At 40.4% G+C, this 25078-nt stretch overlaps 1 protein-coding gene across 4 annotated transcripts in view; it reads right to left on the bottom strand.

Annotated features, from left to right (window-relative positions):
* The window catches only part of COP1 (COP1 E3 ubiquitin ligase), a 287714-nt gene that overhangs the window by 48897 nt on the left and 213739 nt on the right, over positions 1-25078 (bottom strand). For all 4 annotated transcript variants that reach the window (XM_077453195.1, XM_077453196.1, XM_077453197.1 and 1 more), the window contains 3 exons: positions 24536-24653; positions 23270-23394; positions 20682-20842 (listed from right to left, as the gene is read on the bottom strand). In XM_077453195.1, coding sequence (XP_077309321.1) covers positions 20682-20842; positions 23270-23394; positions 24536-24653 — 404 coding nt within the window. The remainder of the gene's footprint in view (positions 1-20681; positions 20843-23269; positions 23395-24535; positions 24654-25078) is intronic.

Below are 25078 nucleotides of genomic sequence, written 5' to 3'. Positions count from 1 at the left end.
CTCTTTACTACTCCAGCCAAAATATGCACATCTGTTCAATATATCTACGCACGTTTGCAAAGCAATCTTTCTCAGGTGAAGAAAAAAAACAAAAACAAGATTTCTTAGCTGCTGGTCATGCATATATAACCACAAGGTAGCATTAGTAGGTGGGTTAAAGAAACATTGTCCCCTTGCCCTTTTAGGGCAAAGTGATAGGGTCTTTGTACTGTTCACTTGCAGACCAATTAATACTCTCCACTTCAGCAGTTCCCACAGCTCTTACCAGAATACCTGGTGTCCCATCACAGAAGAAGCAGTGACATCACCTACTCTTCTAGCTGAAGAAAGTTGTATACTCTCCTATACCATGGGTAATTAGCAGAAGCACCGGTACTTAAAATCTCCATAGGCTACGCTTTAAGTTTTTTTTTTACAGGTTACCAGTTTAGAGTTTCAGAGGAGGTCTTCCGCTAGAATTATTGCTCTCGCTCTAACATTCATGGCGATACCTCACGTGTGGCTTGAACAGTACTAACTGGCATAGTCAAGACGTTGGATATCTTTTCATATCCTTTTCCATCTTTGTAACGCTTCATTACTTTGTTACGCAGGTCTTTTGACTGTTGTTCCTCCTCATGGCTCAGTACATCCATGTGAGAGCTAACAAACTCATTGACCATTTATACACAGACACCAATTGTGATTTAAAAAGCCCCAAACGTAGGAAATTTATCTTTAATTGCCATTTTAACCCATGTGCCACCTTCTGTGTCGATACCAAGGCTAAACCTTCCAGGGCATGTAAAATTTTTATCAGGGCCATTTGGGTGATTTCTGTTATTACGATTTGAAAAGGATCCAAAAAATGTGATAATAAATGGCTTCATGTGATTGCTATCCTTAAATGAACGTTTTTTTGGCATGATCGGTCATATTTTCAATATTAGTGCCAAAATGTTACAATTTCTGCCAGGGTATGCAAACTTTTGAGCACGACTGTATATGCCACTTAAATAACCCCTACTGGTTAATTTGTTTTAGACTAATAAAAGTCATATAAATACAGACACACTTGAGTTTAGTAAAAGTTCTATTTTATTGGACTCTTCTAGGAGTACAAAGCAAAACAGATCTACCAAACAGATTTTTCCCAGGGAGTTTTTAACGCAAAACCCATACCTAAATGTCAGAAGAAATTGTGAATAAAGTCTAAACCTAACGAGCTTTGGCAGGAGGGTGACGGGGCAGCCATATGTAGATGTATACTTGCCATTGATGTGAAGACCCATACCATATGTGGTCTAGGCTATAACCTCCTCCTAACGTTGCTGCCACCTGTCACGTAAGAAAGGGTTCATCTTTGAATTCTAGCTATAACAAAGACACAAACAGCAGAAGAATATCGAGAGAAATTTTCTGGTTCTGAATCCTCACAATGCGGCTAAGACGAGAAGATGACACATTACAAACATTCGGCCCCGTTGACCCACACCTAATACTAAAGTAAAAGTTTTGGCTGAAGACTTGCAATAAAAAAAGAAAAAAAAAAAAAGAAGGATATCGTCTGCCAATACCGCTTTTAATAAAACACTTGTTTCCAACAAAATGCTTTACAGTTGAGCCCTTGTTACAAGGAGATGTTTTACCTGATGGAGAATGTACAATGGATCAAAGCTTTTTTTTCTAATCTTTATTATATATGTGTGCCTCAGAAAGAGAGTTGAGTGAAGCATGCTGCAAGCATTTCTTAAGACAGCAATGCTGTTTAAGTGTACTTTTGTTCCGTGTACAAAAACAATGGCTTCTGGAGAATGTCTCAAGATTATTAAGGCCTGAGGTGCTACAAATCACTTTGTTTGGAAACAAAAGTGACTCTTTCAGCTGTATAAGATGACAAGAACAATACAAGAGATGTGGAGGTGGTTGGTAAAAAAATAACCTCTAGCTCTTAAAGAAAAATAATCCCTTATTTCTGAAGTACTTGTTCGAGTCCAACAGCCACGGATCAGTAATATACACAGTGTGATATGGAATTTATTAAGCATCTTTAACTGTATAGACAATGTACTACATTAGGACATATATTTTAGTCACATGTAGATTTTTGGGCTTGTTCACACTGGTGCGTTGTAAAACATGGTATGTGGGTTTCTAAAATGAATATTGTATGTTTTTAATTTGATGGTTTAATATTTAACAATTATGACACTCATAGGTCATCATCTGTAAATATATACACAGTGGAAAAGAGGGAAAGGATATCAGACTATACAAGCCAGGAAGGAGAATACACTAAGATACTATAAAAAAAGAAAAAAAAAAAAATTTTTTATTGAAATATCATACAAAAAAAAAAAAAATAAAAAAAAAAATATGATGCCAATACAAGTATCTCATTATTAAAACATTTTTTTGGAGCGTAAAAACTTTTTTTTTGCATATGGCTGGATAGCTAGGTAGAGCATACTAATAAAGTCCGTCCTAGTGTCAACGCATTTCGTCAATTTTTGCTTCATCAGGGCTCAGACAAACCATATCCTTTTCATCAATGCAAAAACCACACATGCGCGCAAACTCACTGGACAAGCACAAAAGAGATTCACCACGGAGGTTTCACCTGTGGACTAATAGTCACGGGGGAAGTTGTAGTTAAATGAGGCCCAGATGAACTATACAAGTCAAGCACAATGGAACACTGGAGGTGACTGAAGGGCATAATATATCAGGGGATTTACAATATTCTCACATATGTCCCTGCGTATGTTCTGGCCTATGTATTGGTCTCGTGTATGATTCAATATGTAACCCCAATAGCAAGATTCAACAGTTTCTGACTCTACTGGTCGGACTCCCAGATGTGTCCGCATCCACCGGGTGGTGGAAGCAGCCCATACGTGGGTAGACAGAGCAGCAGGTAGTATTTGAGTGCTCCTATGTGTTTCATTAGAACTCCTATTCCCTAAGCTCTCCAGTCACCGGTATAAATCTTAATACACAACATAATGCGTTTTACATGAGTTACCCTGACCCCCTGGGAAACAGACATGTGACTCAAAATATGTACTTAAAGCAGCAGTAAACTCTTACCTGTATCTAAAAGGAATTATATTCTAGTGAGCAGCAGCTGGTGACGTCACCGGCACAGGTGCTCAAAGAATGGCATACCTATGATGTCATTGAGGCTTGGCCATTCAAGCAGCCGCAGCCCACAAACCCAGAGGGAAGAACGGGTGAATTTGGAAGCCTCTGCTGCGGTGACAGCACGCTGTTGGAGGGCTTTGTTTTAAGGTACTTCTTTCATAATGTGCTAGTATATGGTGCATACTAGCATATTATGATATTGCTTTGTTTTTTTTATTAACATGAGTTTACTACCGCTTTAAAGCATGTTGCGTTTTTGTTGCACTTCCAATACCTATAATGGAAGGTGCGTTTTTCCCACACAGCTCCCCTGAAGATTCAGCAGGCAGGACTTTTGAAAGTGAAAAAAGAAAAAAAAAAAAAAAAAAAAATAGTGCACAGACATGAACAGTTACATATGGTTTAAAAGGGAAGGATTTTACATGCACTTTTGATGGGCTGGGAAGGTGCGTTTTATTGAGGTACAGACATGAGCAAGCACTGATAAAGCTAGAAAACTAACCAAAAGTGTAGGTATAGTGGGAAATCTGTCGGAAAATCTTCCAGTGAGGACACTTGTTGCTGTGTCAAATGTCTAAAGAGGAATTCCCCTCACTTTGAAGAGATCTCCCCTCACTTGCCATTATGTCTCAAAGACAGGAAGTCTTCCATCAAGGATTAAAACAACCAAAGAAAAATTGGTTTTTAAGCTTTGCTTAAAGTGTTTGTTACCTTAACATTTCATATTTCTGATATGTGCCTGCTGTACTATGTACTTGTATGAGAAAGTATCCTGTTCCCTTTGTATTGCTTCCTTTATGAGAAATCCTACCAGTCCATCTGCATTCCTATTAAAAAACTGACTACCCTAGGCATGCGAGCACAGCAGGGTCTGTTCTCTTGCTATGCTGGGAACTCTGTGCACTCTACTCCAATGATCAGACTTGTCCTGACACCCCCGGCTGCACAACCATTCAGTGGGAAGATCAGTGTGCGGTTGCTTCTCCTCCCCCCAGCTGTTATACAGCTGAGAACCGAGGTAATGTAATCACTTAAAAAAAAAATATATATATATATATATATATATATATATATATATATATATATATATATATTATATAAAAAAGTATTTATAATGTTTTTTTATCTCTATACAAAAATGTTTGGCCTTTCATTTCTATTTTAAACTGGATTGTTTTACAAGGCGAAGGTTTACAATCACTAAGTGTATCCTACTTCTCTGAACCCCCACACTCCCCCAAACAGAAGACAAATATAAGCTCTTAAGAGTTACCCCATTAGCCATAAATTTATCACTGAGAATGGCAAGAGATGACTGACATCTGCTTACATATTAACTTGCTGTCAGATGTGCATTAAAAGCAAACAACAAGAACGCTCAAATGACTTAATTAACCACTCATATAGCTGAACTGGAATAAGAAAACTCACAAAACAAGAATAGGCAGAACCCATTTATGCAGAGTTAGAATTTAGGGGAAAGATCTGCTTGAAGGGGTTGTAAACCCTCATGGTTTTTCACCTTAATGCACTCTATGCATTAAGGTGAAAAAAACCTCTCACACTGCATCCCCCCAGAGCCCCCATGTTACTTACCTGAACCCCGTCTTTCTCCTCGGGGACAAGCACACCAGCTCTAGCTGGTGTCTCATGTTCCTGATTGGATAGATTAATAGTAGCACAGCCATTGGGTCTCGCTGCGGTCAATCAAATCCAATGACGCTGGGTCGAGTCCGGCATTCGCGTCTGTAGACACAAATGCTGGACTTGGGAGCGTGCCCGCAAGGTAATCCCCCCCCCCCTTGGGAGAGTGCTTCTCCTAGGGGGTTATCTGATGCGGGGGAGGAGCCACGAGAGCCATCTGGGGGTCCCCAGAAGAGGAGGTTCAGGGCCACTCTGTGCAAAACAAGCTCCACAGTGGAGGCAACTATGACGTTTGTTTAAAAAAAAAAAAAATCCTTTACAATCACTTTAAAGTGCTAACCTACAAAGTATTATATATATATATATATATATATATATATATATATATATATATATATATATATATATATATATATATATATATATATATATATTTTTTTTTTTTTTTTTTTTTTATTAAGGAGCTCCAGTTGCAATGTTAATACGTGCGAGTTAGGGGTGAGTGGCACTGCTGCAAATGAAAAAGTGATCTTAGTGGATCACCATTCTCAGATGAGTGCACTAAGGTGAGTTACCACCAGGTGTAAAATAAAAATAAAAATTGTGCTCAAATGCTCCACCTTCTAAAGATGAGACTTTTTATATCGTGTGTAAAAAATATGCATTCATCAAAACCCCATTATATACATTAACAACAAAATGGAGTATTCCTAGAGTCTCCTCCAATGTTGTATCCTCTTCATGTGTTCAGAGGTGTTCTTAATCTGAACACATGGAGAGGATACAACATTGGGGGTATAGAGAAGGAGACTGCTACTCCCTGACCCACGGTTAAGCGAATGTTCCTAAGGCCCTTTGAAAGTTTGGAGGCTTTGGATTTCCCAGGACGTGCTGAAAGAGGTAGTGATCGGTCCGGCAGCCACCACATACTCACTACATGCGGTTTACCCCTGCAGGGGTTCTAGGATCTGGCGAGTAGGGAATGAAAAGGGGGCACCCATCATTCTGCACATGGATTGGAAACAAATTCGAGTACAAGTCACTTTGAATATTGCACAAGTCACCTGAATTGTGTTATCAGCGATCATATAAGATTGGACTGCCTTTCAATATTGATATATTATCTATCATTCATTGATTTTTTTTTTCTTTTTTTTTTCTTTTGCACTGTGATTAGTTGATTTTTTTTTTAAAGGACACACCTACCACTTTGAGAGTGGCTACAAACATTTGCACGTGTTGTTGTTTATCCGTTTACACTTTCTAAGAGGAACTATGAAAACTCAATTTTGCTGTTAATGTATTTAATGGGATTTTGATGAATGCACATTTTTTTACACAAGGTATAAAAAGTCGTATTATCTTTAGAAGGTGGAGCATTTGAGCATAACATTTTTTTTTTTTTTTTTTTTTTTTTTTTACACCTGGTGGTAACTCACCTTAGTGCACTCTCATCCTGAGAAGGGTGATCCACTAAAATCACTTTATTTTACAGGCAGCGCTCATCCCTAATTCACACATATTAAATACTACAAAGATTAATGTTCCTTTGCGCTTTTTAATAAAGCATACCGTGAAATCGGAAATAAAATGCAGCTGCATGCTGGCCAAAGAAATCCAAGAAAATCAATATTTAACCAGTTGCCATCCAGTCACTGTACTTAACTGGCTGGACGGCTCACTTCTGAGGGAATATAGAAATGTCGGCGAGCTCCTGTGCGCCCTTTGGACACAGCGAATCACAGAGCGGGGTACATGGCCAGTGCTTAGCTTCATCTTTCAGTGACCAACTGAAAATAGAGTGATCAGCACTGTACGGAACACACTTTCCACGCTGTCACTAGAGGAGCCAGCCAGTGTCTCTGATTACTAGCAACACAAGTATTCTGTCATTACAACAGTTTAACCAGCCACAGCATCCCTGATCACCACCACACCAGTACAAGCAGCAACAGTGTTCCTGATCACCGACACACCAGTACAAGCAGCAACAGTGTTCCTGATCACCACCACACCAGTACAAGCAGCAACAGTGTTCCTGATCACCACCACACCAGTACAAGCAGCAACAGTGTTCCTGATCACTGCCACACCAGTACAAGCAGCAAGTGTTGCTGATCACTGCCACACCAGTCTCAGGTTCACCAGACCAGTGTATGTCAGCAATAGTGTTCCCGATTACTGGCATGAGTCCCACGGTCACCTGACCAGTGTAAGGCCTAGTACACACAATGAGATTATCGGACAAATGATCGTAGTCTTTTTTTTCTGGCCCTAATCTCCATATCGAAAACAAATGGGTTACTAAAGTACACAAATTGTTGTGGTATATTTGTATTGTATTTTCGGACAAAAAAAAAAAAAAAATCATACGATCTGGTATGGTATGATAAAAATGTTCGATCAGATTATCATACAATCGCTTCAAAAGCAGTATTTTTGTACGATATTCTGATGCGTGCATACAAGGCTTAAGTGAGCAACAGTCTCCCTGATCGCTAGCCACACCAGCCCCAGTGTCACCAGACCAAGGAAGTGAGCAACAGCATTCTTGATCACCACACCAGTCCCAGGGTTGTCAGACCGGTGTGGTCATGACCAATGTTCCTGATCGCCATTACACCCGTCTTAGTGTTACAAGACCAGATGTTCCTGGTTGCTGTCACACCAGTGAAAGTGACACCAGACCAGTGCAGCCATCAACAATGATCCAGATTGCTAGCCACGCAAGTGCCAGTGCATCCACCAATTGTATCCTCGACTCCTGGAACCACAGGAACTTGTGTTCACTCTACTGTACTTCCTGGCCAGTGAACATGGCATTTCTGGAGGCAACCATATACCAGTAAGCTAGGCTTGCTTGGCTTATAGGTACAGGAACTGCTATAGGGGTTACTACACTAAGCTATATGCCCTGATTACTTGTAAATAGGAGAGTAGTAAAGCACATCGTTTATGATACAATGTTGACTTTTGTGATACCATAAGATGCACAACTTGGTGTGGTTTGGCTTGGCTGTTATGTTGTGGGGGGCTTCCCAGAGGTTTATGTCTGTATTTGGTGTTTTTTTTCCCCCCTTCTTTTTCTTTTCCTCTTATTTTCTCTTTTTTTCCCTCTCTGCGGGGCAGATATCTGCCTACGAGGAACACTCGACAGCACAATATAGTCATGAAAGAATAGGTAAACATACCAAATTCTATGTTTTTTTTTTTTTTAGCTTTTATGAATTGTTAAAGAAGATGATTTTGAGCTATGTACGAACAATTATAATAGGTATATATGAATACGTTATCTACGTACTATGAGTGGAAGTGTAAATACAAAATGCCTAATTAAAAATGTGATGGATCAACCATAAGATGCAATATCTGCTAAATAATCGGTAGACTTAAACCTCTGTACTGAATCCTCACACTTTACTTTGCTTTCACAGCAAATGTTACACACCACCACTCTCTAGCACTAGCCAGTTAGCAACAGACATAGCTAAGGCTTCCTTCTTTTTTTTATTTTATTAGGTTTACCAGTTCACAACTGGTATTTTATACTCTTTCCAGGCCATCGTTTAGTGGTATGAAAGTTTGACTGACTTTTATTCAGTCATGAACCACTGTACTTATTTGTGTGTTGCTGCCTCACAACCTGGAATTAACATGGATTGTTTGAGGATTTGCCTCATTTACTTTACAGAACATGTCCACAACTTTAAAGATTTTTTATTTTATTTTTTTTATTGTGAAGCAAACAAATAGGACAAAAAAACAGAAAAAGTCAATGTGCATAAGTATTCACCCCCTAAAGTCAATACTTTGTAGAGCCACCTTTTGTGACCATCACAGCTCCAAGTCGCTTTGGATAAGTCTCTATGAGCTTGCCACATCGTACCACTGGGATTTTTGCCTATTCCTCTTTGCAAAACTGCTCCAGCTCCTTCAAGTTGGATGGTTTGTGCTTGTGAACAGCAATCTTCAAGTCTGATCACAGCTTTTCTACTGGATTGAGGACTGGGCTTTGACTAGGCCATACCAAAACATTTACATGTTTCCCATTAAACCACAGTGTTGCTTTAGCTGTGTGTTTGGGGACATTGTCCTGCTGGAAGGTGAACCTCCGTCCTAGCCTCAAGTCACACACAGAGTGGTACAGATTTTGCTCAAGAAAATCCCTGTATTTAGCACCATCCCTCTTTTCCTCAACTCTGACCAGTTTCCCAGTCCCGACTGCCAAAAAACATCCCCACGGTATGATGCTGCCACCACCATGTTTCCAGACTGTGGGGATGGTGTTCTTTGGGTGAGGTAATGGGTTTGCACCAGACATAGCATTTTCTTTGATGGCTAAAAAAGTTCAATTTTACTCTCATCAGAGCACCTTCCCCCATACTTTTTGGGAGTTTTCCACATGCCTTTTTCGCAAACTCAAAACATGTAATTTTGTTTTCTGCTGAAAGTAATGGCTTTCTTCTGACCACTCTGCCATAAAGCCCAACCCTATGGATCATACGGGTTATTGTCTTATGTACAGATACTCCAGTCTCTGCTGTGGAACTCTGCAGCTCCTCCAGGGTTACCTTAGGTCTCTGTGCTGTCTCTCCAAATAATACCCTCCTTGCCCGGTCCATGAGTTTTGGTGTGTGCCAGTCTCTTGGTAGGTTTGGTGTTGTGCCATGTTCTTTACATTTGGTTATGATAGATTTGATGGTGCTCATAGGGATCAAAGATTTGGATGTTTTTTTTGTTTATAACCTAACCCTGACTTGTACTTAACAACATTGTCCCTTACTTGTTTGGAGAGTTCCTTGGTCTTCATGGCAGTGTTTGGTTAGTGGTACCGCTTAGGTGTTGCAGCCTCTGGGGCCTTTCAAAAAGGTGTGTATATGTAATGACAGATCATGTGACACGTAGATTGCACACAGGCGGACATCATTTCACAAATTATATGACGGTAATTGGTTGCACCAGAGCTTATGAGCTTCATAACAAAGGGGGTGAATACATACGCACATGGCAATTATCAGTTTTTTTTTTATTTCTGAAAAATAGTTTAATGTATATATTTTTCCAATTTTACTTCACCAACTTAGACTATTGTGTTCTGATCCATCACATATAATTCAGATAAAAAATAAATAAAAACATTGAACTAAAGGCTGCAATGTAACAAAATAGGTAAAAAGATAAGGGGGTGAATACTTTTGCAAGGCACTGCATACATTATATTATATTTTATTTATTTTAGACAGTGCTTTCCTTTGGTGTTATTTAAAGTAGTTGTAACCCCTTACAGACCACTTTGACCTAGATTAAGGCGTACCTGTAGGTCCAAGAAATGTAGGTTAAGGAGATATTTTTACAAAAAAAAGTGCACCGCTGTCTACGGCGCATGCGCGCCGTAGACAATGGTGCAGGTGCACTGGGCGCGCCTCAATGGCACAGGCACACCGCAAGTGAAGGTGAATATGCTGTCAATGACGGCTCCCGCTTGCATGTGCCAGAGTGACGTCATCACAGCTCCAGCCAATCACAGTGCCGGAGCCGCAAGACCCAGAAGTCACTCCGGGATACATGGCAGCGGCATAGATGAAGAACGAGGACAGCTTCAGGGGCTTCAATCTCAGGTAAGCTATGCCTACTAGCTCATTATGCCTTTGGCTTGCAGGGTTTATTTTTATTTTCAGGGTTAACTTCCTCTTTAATAACCACTGTGCTCTATTTGTTATTATACAATAGGAAAGACCAAACATGTGGAACAAAAACAAAAAAAATAAAAAATACTAGGGCAGTATGAAACCCCCTTTTGGAAACGTGGAAACTACACTTCCTTAGGACATTTTTTTGGAAATGAAGAGACAGACCAGTATTGAGGTTAAGGTGCACTTGGCCTTTAAAAGCCACCCACTGAAGCCAAATTCAAATCTTCAATTCTTAATGGAAGAAAAAGTTTCCTGGGGGATGAAACTGCATTATGTGAAACGGCTAGATGCCATGAGTAAACCTAAAAATGTTCACAATCATTGATGGTCAGTGGCATTTTAAAATCTCCCATTGTAAATGAATAGAAACCTCCCCTGTGCTGCTGCCTCTCTCCTTCCTCTAAGACTAACATCCTCGATAAGCGAAGTGCTTACATTTGTGATTGGTCATCACACCAATGACAATGCAGAAAGCCACTCCAATTGGCACCGTGCATTTTTGTCTGTGATCTGCGCTGTTGATAACACAATCACGGGCACTGTGCATGCACAGCAAGCACTAAGACATTCATTCAGAACTCCCAGTCTCCCAACCAACCATTTAACTACAACGGACAGCCAGTAGGTGGTTAAGCAATATTAAACAATATTAAAAAAATAAAACTAAGAGAAACAAGAGTACAAAAGGGCTTCTTGCTCTATCTCATATCTGCACTTAATCGATCAAATACTCCTCATAGCATTCAAAATATTTGGCTGGCCTTCCAATTTAACAGTCATCTTTTCCAAGTCTAGAGCAATCAATATTCCCTTCTTTCAAGTTCAGCGATAGCAAAAGGCCTCTTTCTAATAGCACTTTATTCATATTTCTACCCAGAAAGTTATGAGATCTGTTTACTTCAAACATCCTAGTTTTAAACAGTTCAAAGAGACCTACATAAATTAAATTGATCAAAAATCTCTTGGTTTATTGTGTGCCATTACTGTCAAAATGAACCTGATGCTTCAAAAGTACCCTCTATTGCCACACCAGAACCATTTTTGAATAGGAAACAGCATATATAAAAACAGAACTAGCGCTGGCCCTGGTTTATACATTTCACCTGCCTAGGTGGGATACGTTTTCTAGCTGCTGACACTGTATTGACTTTTTCTTGTGCATTATAATAAAAAGGTTGTGTGTGTAAAGGCCGGTGTCCAAATACTTTTGAAAATATAGCAGTGTTTTTATTGCTATCTGTGCCCCCATTAATGAGATTCACCCTGTGTGTTCTGTTTACTGCGATTGAAAGTGAATGAAAATCCCAAATTTTGGGTTGACATCGGGAACATGTATGGAGGGGGAATCTTCCAATGAGGACACTAGGACCACACCTTGGAGGGATTTCCTCTAGATTCCTGTTTTGGCTATGGGATAGGAAATAAAGGGAAATCTCCCCAATGACACAGATGGCAAAAGAAAAAACTTAAATGCTTATACTATCCAAAGAAAAAAAAAAAGAAAAAATGACCGACATGTTAAATGTAGCCTCTTTGGATATAAATTCTGTGCAGGGAATGGGAAAAGTTACTCAACACAAAGCCTGGACCAAATTATCTTTAGGCAGTAATTGCTCTTTTTCCCCAAATAATAAAGTTTATTAAAAGCATTATTCAGTTGTGACACCAGACTTCATTTGTTCAGTGCCTGCCTTGCAAAATTATTTTTATTTTGTTCAATATATGAAATAAAAGACATGCTCTGGTTCAGGGTCCCCTTATGAATATGCCTTTGGGCACTGAAACTTTGCAAATCATTAGGATGTCCATTCAGTGATCATATATCAGTAACCACAGTTAGCTGGCTGTCCAATCCAGCTGCTCTTAAGCACTGGGGCGCAACCAACTACTATAATATGTCCTTGTCAGGGATAAGAACAGCGCACACATTTAAGCATTAAAAGGGAAACTCCAGCTCCTGTTCCTAACTATAAAAAAAGTTCCACAACTGTGTGCAATGAATCTGTGACCAATAAAAATGCAAGTGCCACTGTAAACACAAATCACTCCATTATTTCCCTACATGCTTGTCAGATGGTCAGCCCAGATTGTTTACCACTTGGACCCAATGATCCTAATATTTCCTAAAGCAGTTTAGAACTTTGAAACTAGTTTCTCCATTTTGAAACAAAAATGTAAAATTGTAGCAAAATTGTTCATTATTGCAAACTCGCCAAAGGGTCATCCCAGTGCATGCATGGGTGGCCCAGGTAGTGTGAAGGTGTACAGACCCTACAAGATTTAGAACCATTGCCTTGACCTTGTGTTCTAGCTACAAGCTTTTCTCCACTTATCACAGGCATGTCCAAAGTCCAGCCCGATGGCCAATCGTGGCCCGGTTTTGAACGGCCCGCATGGTTGTTTAAACGTGTATATCTTTTGCGGCCCCCCGACCATCTCCCAGCACCAGGGCCACAAAAGATATATAGGCTGGCTGCCTCGGAGGGAGGAGGCGGGACGAGTGTCGTGCACACAGTGCAATTGTGGGGCTGGATTTCTAGCAATGGTGGGCCCTGTTTTTCTAGCGATGGTGGGCACTGCAGATGGGCACTGACCCTTATTTTGCTTCACAGTTCTTTATTTAAAATTTTTAGTTTTTTTTCCCATGAAACTTCCCTCTTAAAGTGAAGGTGCGTGCTATACGCCAATAAATACAGTATATCCAAATAATACGCCCGAGTTCATCTCTTCACCACACACAGCCACGAGAATTCTCATTGGGCAGTGTATTAGTGTTTGAACAAACACACTTAGATCGAATTTTAATGGTTCAAAGAATGTCAGGCAAAATGGTCGGCCCCCATGCATGTTCACTTCATCAAATCTGACCATCTTTGAAAAAAGTTTGGACACCCCTGACCTATTAGGCCACTCAGCTACATAAAATTGATGTAGCTCCTGCCAATCCAGCCCTGGCAAAGGCTGAGAAGGCCTAGATAGATGATTAGGAATGCAAGAAAAGAATATAGAATACAAAGCAAAATAATTTGTTTAAAACTGGATTCACAGGCATTGGGTTAAGTAGCCCATTAATTATGAATGTGCTGTAAACACAATGCAGTGCAGTTATAATGCACCCACCCCCCCCCCAATGCAGCCCACCACATCATACAATGTGTTCCTGTGTGCTGGTGTTCACTATGTATGTGTGTTGGGGGCGACATTCAAAGCTATGCCATACAGCAGCAAAAGGCATTTACATGAACGCCATTTGCAAGATAGTAAGAATCTGATTTGACAACAAAATAACTGCAGCCTTGCAGACCATAATATATACATGCAATGGCTTCTGAAAAATAAACAAAAGCAAGCTCCGTTACTAAAACCATGTCGCTGAATTGGAAAACAATAATACATCACAGTGGCTAAATGAAAAGTGGCTGTAAAAAGCCTGAGAGCAGAGAGCAGGAAGACAAGTCTTCAGACTGTTCTTCTGTAAATGTCAATTGCTAGTTTGCTGTATGCGCAGATATTCCTGCTGGGGAGCGGAGCGCTGATTACTAATAAATCACCTCTTATTTCCCCAAAGTCTGCTTTGCTATAAATTAACTTTAAAAGGGATGTTTGAGTTCACTCCAAATCTGTTTGACAGAGACAAAGTGTTCCTGGGTAATGTGTAGGGAGGGGCGAACTGTTCGGGCCGAACTTTGGTTGTTCGGAAGTTCAGCGAACAACCAACATTATGCGGTGTTGGCGGCAAATTCGAAAGCCGCGGAACATCGTTTAAGTCTATAGGACACTAACATGAAAAACCAAAAGTGCTCATTTAAAAGGCTTATATGCAAGTTATTGTCACAAAAAGTGTTTCAGGACCCGGGCCCTGCCCCAGGGGACATCAATGCAAAAAAAGTTTTAACATCCATTTTTTCAGGAGCACTGCACGCTTCTTTTCGATGACAGCTGTTATATAGCTGAGGGCGGGGTCACCCGGTGACGTAAATGGATGACCCTGCCCCCTCTGACACCACGTAACACCAGAGGAAGGCAGGGTAACCCGTTTACGTCACTGAGTGGTCCTGCCCCCAGCTATATAACCGCTGTCGAATCAAGAAGAGTGCAGTGCGCAGGAGCCTCCCATGGAGGCGGAGCTGTTGCTTTTTTTTTTATGGTTTGTTGGGCGGCGCAAGATGGATTTGGTGGGGTGTTCAGCTTATCCCTAGTAATGTGCAGCACTTTAACATGGTTTTCTTTAGATTAGTCTGTAGGAAGGACCATAATACACCTTTCTTGCATCATTTAATACAGAGAGCAGCAAGGCTAAAGTAAGTTTACATCAGCCAAGACAAAAAAACATAGTAAACAAAACCCAAGTTCTTTTTTTTTTACCATATGTACCTAGATGTTTATCTTTGCCATCCCTCAGAGATCACAGTACTGCCCCTGAAAATGCCTATCTTGCTTTCTCCTCGAAAGACAGGTACCATATTTGATCATGACCATACAGGGTACAAGGTCAGCACCGACTTCCTGGACATATAAATCCTAGAGCAGCTCCAGATCAGTGGGGAAAATAATTATTGTCAATTTTTGGATGAGAATCTTTCCTCAGCCAGAACACTGAAGATTGGTCATGGCTAAGTCTTCCAGAACGACAATGACCCAAAACATACCGTCAAGGCAACACAGGAGTGGCTCAAGAAGAAGCATGTTAAGGTCATGGAGTGGCCTAGCCAGGCTCCAGACCTTACTCTCATACAAAATGTATGGAGGGAGCCGAAACATCGAGTTGCTAAGTGACAGTCAAGAAACCTTAAGGATTTGGTGAAGATCTGTAAAGAGTGGCACAAAATCCCTCCTGAGATGTGTGCAAACCTGGTCTCTAACTACAAGAAATGTCTTACCTCTGTGCTTGCCAACAAGGGGTTCTCCACCAAATACTGTAATGTTTGAGTACTTGGGAATTAAATACTTACTTTACTCACTGAACTGCAACTTAAATTAAAAAATTTGTTTCATGCGTTTTTTTTTCTGGATTTTTGGATGAAATTCTGCCTACCTCATTTAAAATACACCCTTGATAATTTTAGACCCTTCATTTCTTGGAAAGTTGGAAAACTTACAAAATCTGTAGGGGATCAAATAATAATTTTTCCCATTGAAACAACTAGAGCTATTTTCTTATTCTACAACAGCCTGGATCTTATTTTTATATATATATATATATATATATATATATATATATATATATATATATATATATATATATATATATATATATATATATATATATATATAAAGCTTCACTATAGGCAAAAACGTTTTTTTTTTTTTAATTTACCCAGCTATCCTAGGTATTAGGTAATCTGTCTTTCCATAGGTTGGAACACTAGCTATAAAATATATTAAGCCTGTTAAAAACTGAACCCAGACACCTGACTGATCACCTGACTATTAAAATAAATGAAGGTAGGCCATAGATGATACAATATGCTTTAATCCCTTGATTCCCCATTAACACAGTCAGTGTTGATGCTCCCCCCATCAACACTGACTGTGTTGATTGGGAATCGAGCTCTCACGGATCTATTGTGTTCTCCTGACAGGGGGGAGGGGGGCACCAGAAGTCATCCCTCCCAGGAGAACACAGTGCATATTGCTAGCGGTTATAGCCACTGGCAATAACTGGATGTAAAAATCTGACATGCTGGTTTCACCCAATGACTTTGGTACAATCAGCCTTCCAATATATGGTTCAAATCTCAGTCAGTCCCTACTGAACCAGCCGAGATTTGAACCATCTATGGTTGGCTCAAGCGCTTCAATTGATCCACCTCCTTCCCTCCCATTATCAACTTAAAGTGTTTATCCATTTTTCAAAAGAAAGGTAATAACCACAAAACTAACATTTTCTATTGAAAATATCTACACTTAATGTAGAATATTTAAATGACAATTTGTTTTCGTCTAAACTTTAAAAAGCTTAATATATTCAAGAAGTCTTAATTCATGAAATAATCCGGGCACAAGTATCCCCTCCCACTCCAGTTTTAGCCTCCAGCTGCTTTAACCTTTACCTAAGCTAATTTTCCACTTAGTGTTTCTTTATCTGTATCTACTGGTTGATCACAGTACTGATATTTTTACGGTACTTTCTGCGCTTGCTTCACCCCTCCCTCCTTCTCAATCGCCTTATCTGCAGTAATGAACTCTTTCAGACAAACAGCCAGCAAATTGCTCGGCTTCATCCTAATGATTATGAGGGACAGAGATGAAATTAATATGCAGATTCTTATTCCGCTCAGTGCAAGAATACCTTAGGTATTGTTCAGAGAACAGCTACTGCAGCAGCTTAGGCTAAAACAATACAAGAACAAATCAGCAAATAAATATGTTTAAAAAAAAAAAAAAAAAAAGACTCCATTCAGTCTATATTTTCTGCACCAGATCCCATGGAATGTTGTACAATTCTTGCTTCCATTTATTTATTTGTTAAATAGAGCTTTCTTAACTCTTGCTACAGTGTAAGCAGCCGCTGTAAAGAAGGCATTGAAGGTCAACGTGCCATAAAGGAACAGGGCGGCAAAATAATATCTTTCTTTTCCAGCACAATGGAATCTGTTATGCATGTGCTCAGGTTCAGTGATGAGGTGGTCTAGAAGGAAGATAATGTGCCTTCCAGCACATGAATTGAAAAAATACAGATCGGTCTTAAGAGTGTTAAGAAAAGGCTTACTAATTTTATCAACAGTGGATGCCTAAGGTCTTGGAAGGGGCAATACAAAATGACTGATCATGCAGGTTAGGGGTTCCTCTAGGACAGGGGTCTTCAAACTGCTGTCCAAGGGCCAGATGTGCACCTTTGCCAGCCTTTATCCAGCCCTTGCTGCACTATTCCTCTCACCGATGTGAGGCACTATTCCTTCCACTGATACCAATGTTGGGATACTATTCCTCCTACTAATAGGGGCACTATTCTTCCTCCTACTGACCACCAACCCTGAGGTTATATTTATTCTCACTGATGCCGGGACATTTTCTGCCCCCGCTGGCCACAATCCAGCCCTCCTAAAGTCTGAAGGACAATAAACTGGCTCTTTGTTTGAAAAGTTTGGAGACCCTGCTCTAGGAGATAGGGAATGCTGAGGGGTACCAAGTACCATAAGGGGGTATGCAGTATTAAAATGCAGATTTTTCCTGAACAATGGAGTCCAGAGGGTACAACGCCAGAATCCCTAGTTAGACCAGGACAAGGGATCCCAAGATACAGGAACACCTGGGAAGAAAAATGGTGAAAGAAGCAAGACACAAGGAGTTAGTCGGTGGGCTAAAAGGAGAGACAAACTACCCAAGAACCCATCCGAATGCACAAACAATTGTGGAATGCTGAAAGGATGTCAATAAGCAAATGGGGAATCAAATTAAAAATTTCTTAACAGAGGGGGAGAAGCCTTAATATATTTCCTAGGCTACTTCTGCTGTGGAAAATGGGTGCTTTTGCTGTTCCCATCTAGAATAGATTTGAAGACGCCATCTTGGTGAAACGCGTTGAAGCATACTCTGCCGTCATTTCTGGATTACATGTGACATCCCACCCAGTTCCCATATCTGGTGACTAAAACGCACGCTGGTCCATGCAAACAGGACGGTGGAGCGAACCTTCCAAAGCCAGGCTTTTTGCACTGGTGCCAGTCTAAGGGTACTATCAAATGTGAGTAACCTGTATTTATGGCATTCATTTTTTATCATAACTACACAATGATGTAATCCTATTTGGAACTCTACTCAGTTTGTGGCCGAGCATAGAGATGATGGAAATTGCTGGTGGAAAGTGAAGGAGAAGTAACTAGATCCACTCTAAATGAAAATATATAGGGGAAAGCTCTTTTGACCTTCCTTACATGTGTGGCGAGTGTGCATTTCATAAGCGCACGTGGTGAAGTGTATGGAAGAAACAAGAAGTACATTTGATTGTTTCAACATTATGTGGTGTTGGGCTTGCTTTTGGGCACTTTGCTTTTTTTTTTCCCTAACCTTTAACCACTTTCAGACCGGACCATTTAGCAGGCCAATGTCCAGACCACTTTTTGTGATTCGGCACTGTGCTGCTTTAACTGACAATTGCACGGTCGTGAGACAAGGCTCCCAAACAAAATTTACGTCCTTTTTACCGCACAAATAGAGCTTTCTTTTGGTAGTATTTGATCAACCCTGCGGTTTTTATTTTTTGTGCTATAAACAAAAAAAGAGCGACAATTTTGAAAAAAGTGAAGAAAAAAAAGTGAACTTTCATGAGAGTTCTCTGCACCTCCCTTTTCAATTTAAACATGGGTCTCAAACATGACTTGCTTCCTACCTTAATTGCTCACACAGATACTGCTGGTCAGTAACTCTCCTGATCCAGCAATCAGCTTCCCGGAACAAACAGACATTCTCCTCTGAATGGATTTGTTTGCGGTTATCTGCTGGTCATTACAGCTCTCACATAAATGGTTGTATTTTCCATTGACAGATTCATATACAAACAGCAGCTATTTTTCTCCTCGAGCTTGTAGCATGGCTTTGTCCGAGTATAGGTTTCCATGTGCGATTCATTGGTATAGCATCTACAGGCCTCTTATTTGCGTTATCGCATGTATTATTTCAGTTATATGTACAATGGTATCTACTAACTATGAAGAATAATTCATTCCAAAAATGAACCTATTAAACATCACTTACCGTCTCATATTTCTGTGTCTTCATTTCTATGCATATTTGATGTTCTATGATTGTTAGACTTATAATTTTATCAGTCAGATTTACATTATATTGTTTTGTTCTTTGTAGCCCTGATGAAGAGGGAGCTTCTTTGACCACAGAAACATGTTAGCTGTTTTTTTTTGGTTTTTTAGTACAAACTAATAAATCTTATCTATTGATCTGGCTCGCTTTTCATTTGTGAATATTTCATGCAGTGTTTTAGCTACTCTTTTGCCCCTTTTGATAAGTTCACCTTTTATAAAATAAACAAAAATAAAAAAAACAATTGGCAATTTTTTTCTCAGGTAAAAAAAAAACATTTGCATTTTTTTTTTTACACTGGAGCCTGTAAAGCAGAACTACAGAACTACAAGTCCCACAAGGCTGACAGTTCCAACAGCTGGAGAGCCCAAGATTGAGCACCCATGCTGTAAAGTAGGGATATGCAATTAGCAGACCTCCAGCTGTTGCAAAACTACAAGTCCCATCATGCCTCTGCCTCTGGATGTCATGCTTGTGGCTCAGAGTCTTGCTATGCCTCATGGGACTTGTAGTTCTGCTACAGCTGAAGGTCCGCTAATTGCATATCCCTGCTGTAAAGCATTGCACTCACGATCAGTTGATCTCGGGTGCAATGCCAGCATCCTGCAGACTCTCAGTAGACTGTGTGCCCATACCTCTGATATGTGCAGGCAGTTACTAAGTTGTAGGAAGAATCAATGAACTACAAGGTCACTCACTAGCAACCTCATTGAGAACTACAAGAATTTTGTGAATGAATGACACAACCGCTTGGGCAGAGCCGCTCCACATGGCCTCTCTGTTTTTAAATTGTAACAGCAGGTGTAGAGAGAGGGATCCACCGCCCGGTGTCATGGGGGGGGGGGGGGGGTTAATCAGGGGAGAGGAGGCAGGAGCTGGAACGTGTTCCAAAAGATGAATTGAAAGAACATCTGTAGGATATACAATGGATATAAGAAGTCTACGTACAGTTTATAGGTCACATTAAAGGTGGAAAAAGTTCTGAAATTATTAATCTTTGTCTTATATTTTTACATCACATAAACCTGACATTTTAACAGGGGCGTGTAAACTTTTTATATCTACTGAACAGATACCAGGATCAGGGTGAGCCAAGTGTTATGGCATGCATTACAAACACCTGTATAAAATTCAGACATCTCCAGGGGTAAATTTTAAGAAAGCAGCCAGAAATCAGCTGATAACCCCCCATGTGTCTATGAGAAATTTTCCCAAGCTGTTGGCTACAAAGCATATACTGGTTCTCAAACTTCAAATCTCAAGATGTTTGTCTGGATTGAGAACTTACAGATAAATATACATCAATACAGCTAACTTCACTCTAATTCAGGCATCTTTACATCCTGGGGTTATTTTAATGTAGTATGTCTCACAATAAGTAGTCTCTATAACCCTTCTTTATTCTAATTCAGAACACGCAAATAATGAGTATCTAGGCACAGTAGTTATAAGAAGACTTACCCCATCAGGAAGAGCTCTCCAACATACAGCACTAACAAACTCATTGGTGTCATCTTCTTTGCGGTCTTTGTCCAAAACACTTTTTACTGTGTCAAATTTGAAAGTCAATAGGGTCTTTGAGAGGCCCTTATAGTACAGGTAAAGGGAATTGTTTTCACTTCCTAAGCAAAAAAGAGAAAATACATGCATTAGTCCTAATTAACTAAGCATTTATTAAATGGTAAAAAGTTTAAATTCAAATGCAGGAACGTATTTAGGAAAATAGTACACTGTACACCAATTTTAAATTTACCATCTTTACAGCCCTGAAAAATAGCATTAACAAGTGAACATTGAGGCTACTTTCACACTGGGACTGGGGGGCATTAGGGGGTAAAGTGCCGCTAGTTTTAGCTGCGATTTTCCGCTGTAATAGCGGCACTTTCCACCCGTGCCAGCGGCTAAATAAGGGTTAAAACCTCCCGCAAAGTGCTGCAGAAGCCCTTTTGCAGCGGTGCCCATTGACTCCAATGGCAGGGGCGGTAGAAGAGCGGTGTATACACCGCTCTTCCACCGCCCGAAAGATGCTCCAGTGAGAAAGCACTCAGGCTCTCAAAGTGGGGCTGCAGGGGAGGAGTTTTTCAGATGCTACTTTTAGTGCAAAAGTGCCTGAAAAATGCCCCAGTATGAAAGGGGTCTTAACAAAAAAAAATCCTGAGGGGGTGAGAAGTAAATAGGCTACAGAGAAGGGCGGCATGCATCCTTTTGCTATGCTTCTCAACCCTTCTTTATGCAGAAAATTAGGGGGCTTAGAGCATGCACATGGGAGCACATGGGAGGAGCATAGAGACTAGAGAGCTGCCTGCTGCAACCAAGAGGAGCCAGCGCCACCGAGGAGGAACCAACAACCAATTACAAGTTCAGACAGCAGCATAGTCAGTGTATAGTATCTATCGCATTCACAAGTAAGAAAGCACTAAGCTAAATTAAAGTAAGAAACAAGTAAGAAAGCACTAAGCTAGCTGATGCCATACAGAATGCAGCCATCTGACTGCAATCTGAAGATTAACTGACTGTCTGATTTCTTTTTTAACATGCAGCATGGTGGGGGGGAGGGGGGTAAATGTACTGCCACTGGTCACAGATGAAGGACTATACTGCCACTGATGAATGGCTATACTGCCACTGATGAATGACTATACTGCCACTGATGAATGACTATACTGCCACTGATGAATGACTATACTGCCACTGATGAATGACTATACTGCCACTGATGAATGACTATACTGCCACTGATGAATGACTATACTGCCACTGTTGGTCATGGTTACTGATGAATGAATGTACTGCCAGTGCTGGTCATGGTCACTGATGAATCAATGTACTGCCAGTGCTGGTCGTGGTCACTGATGAATGAATTTGCTGCCACTGATGTATTAATGTACTGCCACTACGGGTCACGGTCACTGATGAATGAATGTACTACCACTGTTGGTCATGGTCACTGATAAATGTATTAATGTTTTGCCACTGCTGGTGAATTAATGTTTTGCCACTGGTCACTGGTGCATTAATGGCTGACCACTGGTTTTCCTTATTTATGACACCTGCCATTGAACGGAGTGTAACTTACACATGTCAATCTAAAGGCGCCTGTAATGTTGGAATGCATCTTTTTTTCTAAATTAAGAATAAAAATAAAACAGCCGTTTATACTTACAGTAGAATGTTTTTTTTGCGCAATTGCGTATAGTTTATATACTGTTTTTGTGCGTGTTTGCAAAAATAAAGTGGGCCAGTCTGGATGAAGTCCAGCGCCAAATTTTTGTCCAAGAATAGGCAGCATTTATCTTTCTAAATCAAACACAGAGAGCAATACTACAATAGGAGGCAGTGCTGATGGTGTATACAGGTTAGAGTGGCTTAACAACCACTTTAATGCAGGGAAGGCATTAACGTTGACTTTTAGAATCACTAAGTATAGTAGCTGTAGTAGCTGCTGTCGAAAACAATCTATATCAGTGTTTAGAAACATTGTTCAGAGCAAACAGAGCTATAAGGTAATATTGTTCCTTTTCCAACCACGGTTTGAAGGAACAAAAATGAATCGATTCCCCCATCAACACAGTGTTGATGGGGGAATCCCTCCAGTGGAGCTTTTGTGTTCTCCCATGGGGTAAGCCAACCCTGCTAGAACACAGTGATGATTGCTAATGGCTACAATAGCCGCAAGCAATAATCGCATGTAAAATCCAACAAGCTGGTTGTACCAAAGTTGATCAATTAACTTCGGTACATTCAGCCTGCCCATACATGGTTCAAATCTCATCCAGTCCCTGCTGAACCGGACAAGATTCGAACCGTCTATGGCCGTATTTAGTCTGAGCAATGATGACTAGCTCACTGTAAATTTGCAGGAAATACACTCACATGAACACTTCAAGAGAGAACACGGCATAAATACATTTTCTATTTAATACCAGAGAGCAGATAATGATTAATTACTACACAAAGCTCTCCAAGGAAACTGTGGTAAAACACTGAAATTATCTGGGGAAGTGTAAAATTAGATCATAGTGAAGCAGAAAATTGAGTAAAATACTGACCACAGGCAATATAATCTCCATTCGATGCTAAACCAACAAAATTCTTTTCATTGATATGACCCTTGAAGGAGCGCAGGCAATGTGGTCTGGAGACGTTCCACAGCTTCAGCTGGCTGTCTGTTGATCTAAAGATTTCAGAAGCAAAACAGACATTTAATGCTAGACTGGAAACAGAAAAAGACTTTCTATGAAGTATTATATACGAGAAGAATTTACATTGTACACCAGCATTGCAAAGGTACAGTCAAGTGTTAAAGAAGCACTCCAGCCCTTTCTGCAATATTCAGCTTCAATACAGACATGTCCTCCACAGCTGACGAGTAACATCACTGCGGGCTATTGTACAGCCCACCGATTAGGTCACTGCTACTTTTACAAGATAATAACTGGTGTTGCAAAGACATCTGGTGTTTATTTTTGGATATTGTTGAATATATCTGAATTACAGTTTTTGTGGCTAGAGTTCAGCTTTAAAAGGAGAAGTAGAACCAAAGCTTGTTTGGCTGCATTTCTCCTGTGGATCAAAAGAGTGCAGTTCGTTTTGCACTTCTATGACCCATTTTCAGCAGACAGCGGGCTGGAGCCTGTTGTCAGCTGATATCACAGAGCCGGTCCAGGCAGGATCGTGATATGGTGGGGATCCGCCCACATGCCGGGACTGGCACCCGGCTCAGCCTCTCAGCGAGCCCCTGTGAGAGCCTGAGCAGGCCACTCCCTTCACAGCCCTGAGAGATTTTTTGCTTGAAGCTTGCAGCTCTAAAAACGCTCAACAAGCCAAATCCCATTCATTTCAATGTCCCCTGTTCACATCTGAGCATTCTACCACCTGAAACAAAATACTTGTCACTCAAAAAAAAAGTGCATCAGTTTCTTTCTGGCAGAACGGGCCCCATAGACTTCAACTGAAATGCCTGAAAATGTGCGACATGAGCCTTTAAAAAAAAGTGTTTTGTCGCACATTTTCTGCTCAAACAGCAGCTCTTCACCACTAATCTCCTCCACCTTTACCCCACTAATGCTATCCCTATCCCCCTCAGACTGACAATGGTGCTGTCGGCTGTGCATCCTGTTCTAATTTCTCCAGAGTGGTTAATACAGAAGGTGCGTTACTGGCCAGATCACCAGGTGATAACAGAGGGGAAAAAAAGCAGAATAGGAAACTAATGCAGCTACCACATCTAATGATTGGTAAGTGGCAACATATAAAATTTTGGGTTTTCGGTTTAATACAGTTTTAAAGCTCAACGTTAACCCTAAACTACTTACGCAGAAACTATTTCCTCCCCATTCACAAATTTGGCATAGGAGACAGCTTTGCGATGCCCTTTGAACACCATGATCGGCTGCTTAGTGTTGCGGAGGTCGTAGTAATGTACACAGTGATCTAGGGATAAAACAAGTATGGGTTAAAAAAAATAATGTAGATGAAAGATTACAGTTCTGTGTGGAAATATGAAGCCCCAACAAGATACAAGTCACATTCTTGCCGTAATGTATTAAAAATGTTGCAAAGACATTGATTTTTTTGTAGGTGTGCATTCATTTTTTATGTAGAATCCGTAAAACAACAAATCAAAATTAGCACACGTTGGCAATACGCGTTATTGGATAATTTGTTACAAAGACACAGGCCACATAGGCTATTTAGCAGAGATTGATTGCAGGAATGAGAAAACGGGGTCGTATTACTCGGAGACCGGTTTCTTGGACGCTGTCCTGCGCACTGCAATGATTGGGATCACGGACCAAATCTCTTTGCAGTACAGGGAGCACTAATCTTCCCCATCCCCAGCAAGCAGTAAAGTGACC

The sequence above is a fragment of the Lithobates pipiens genome, unplaced genomic scaffold (assembly GCF_037356315.1).
Source record: "Lithobates pipiens isolate NorthernLeopardFrog02 unplaced genomic scaffold, aLitPip1_a1.2 Scaffold_23, whole genome shotgun sequence".
NCBI classification, from domain to species: domain Eukaryota; kingdom Metazoa; phylum Chordata; class Amphibia; order Anura; family Ranidae; genus Lithobates; species Lithobates pipiens.
This window is presented reverse-complemented; position numbering and strand designations above follow the sequence as displayed.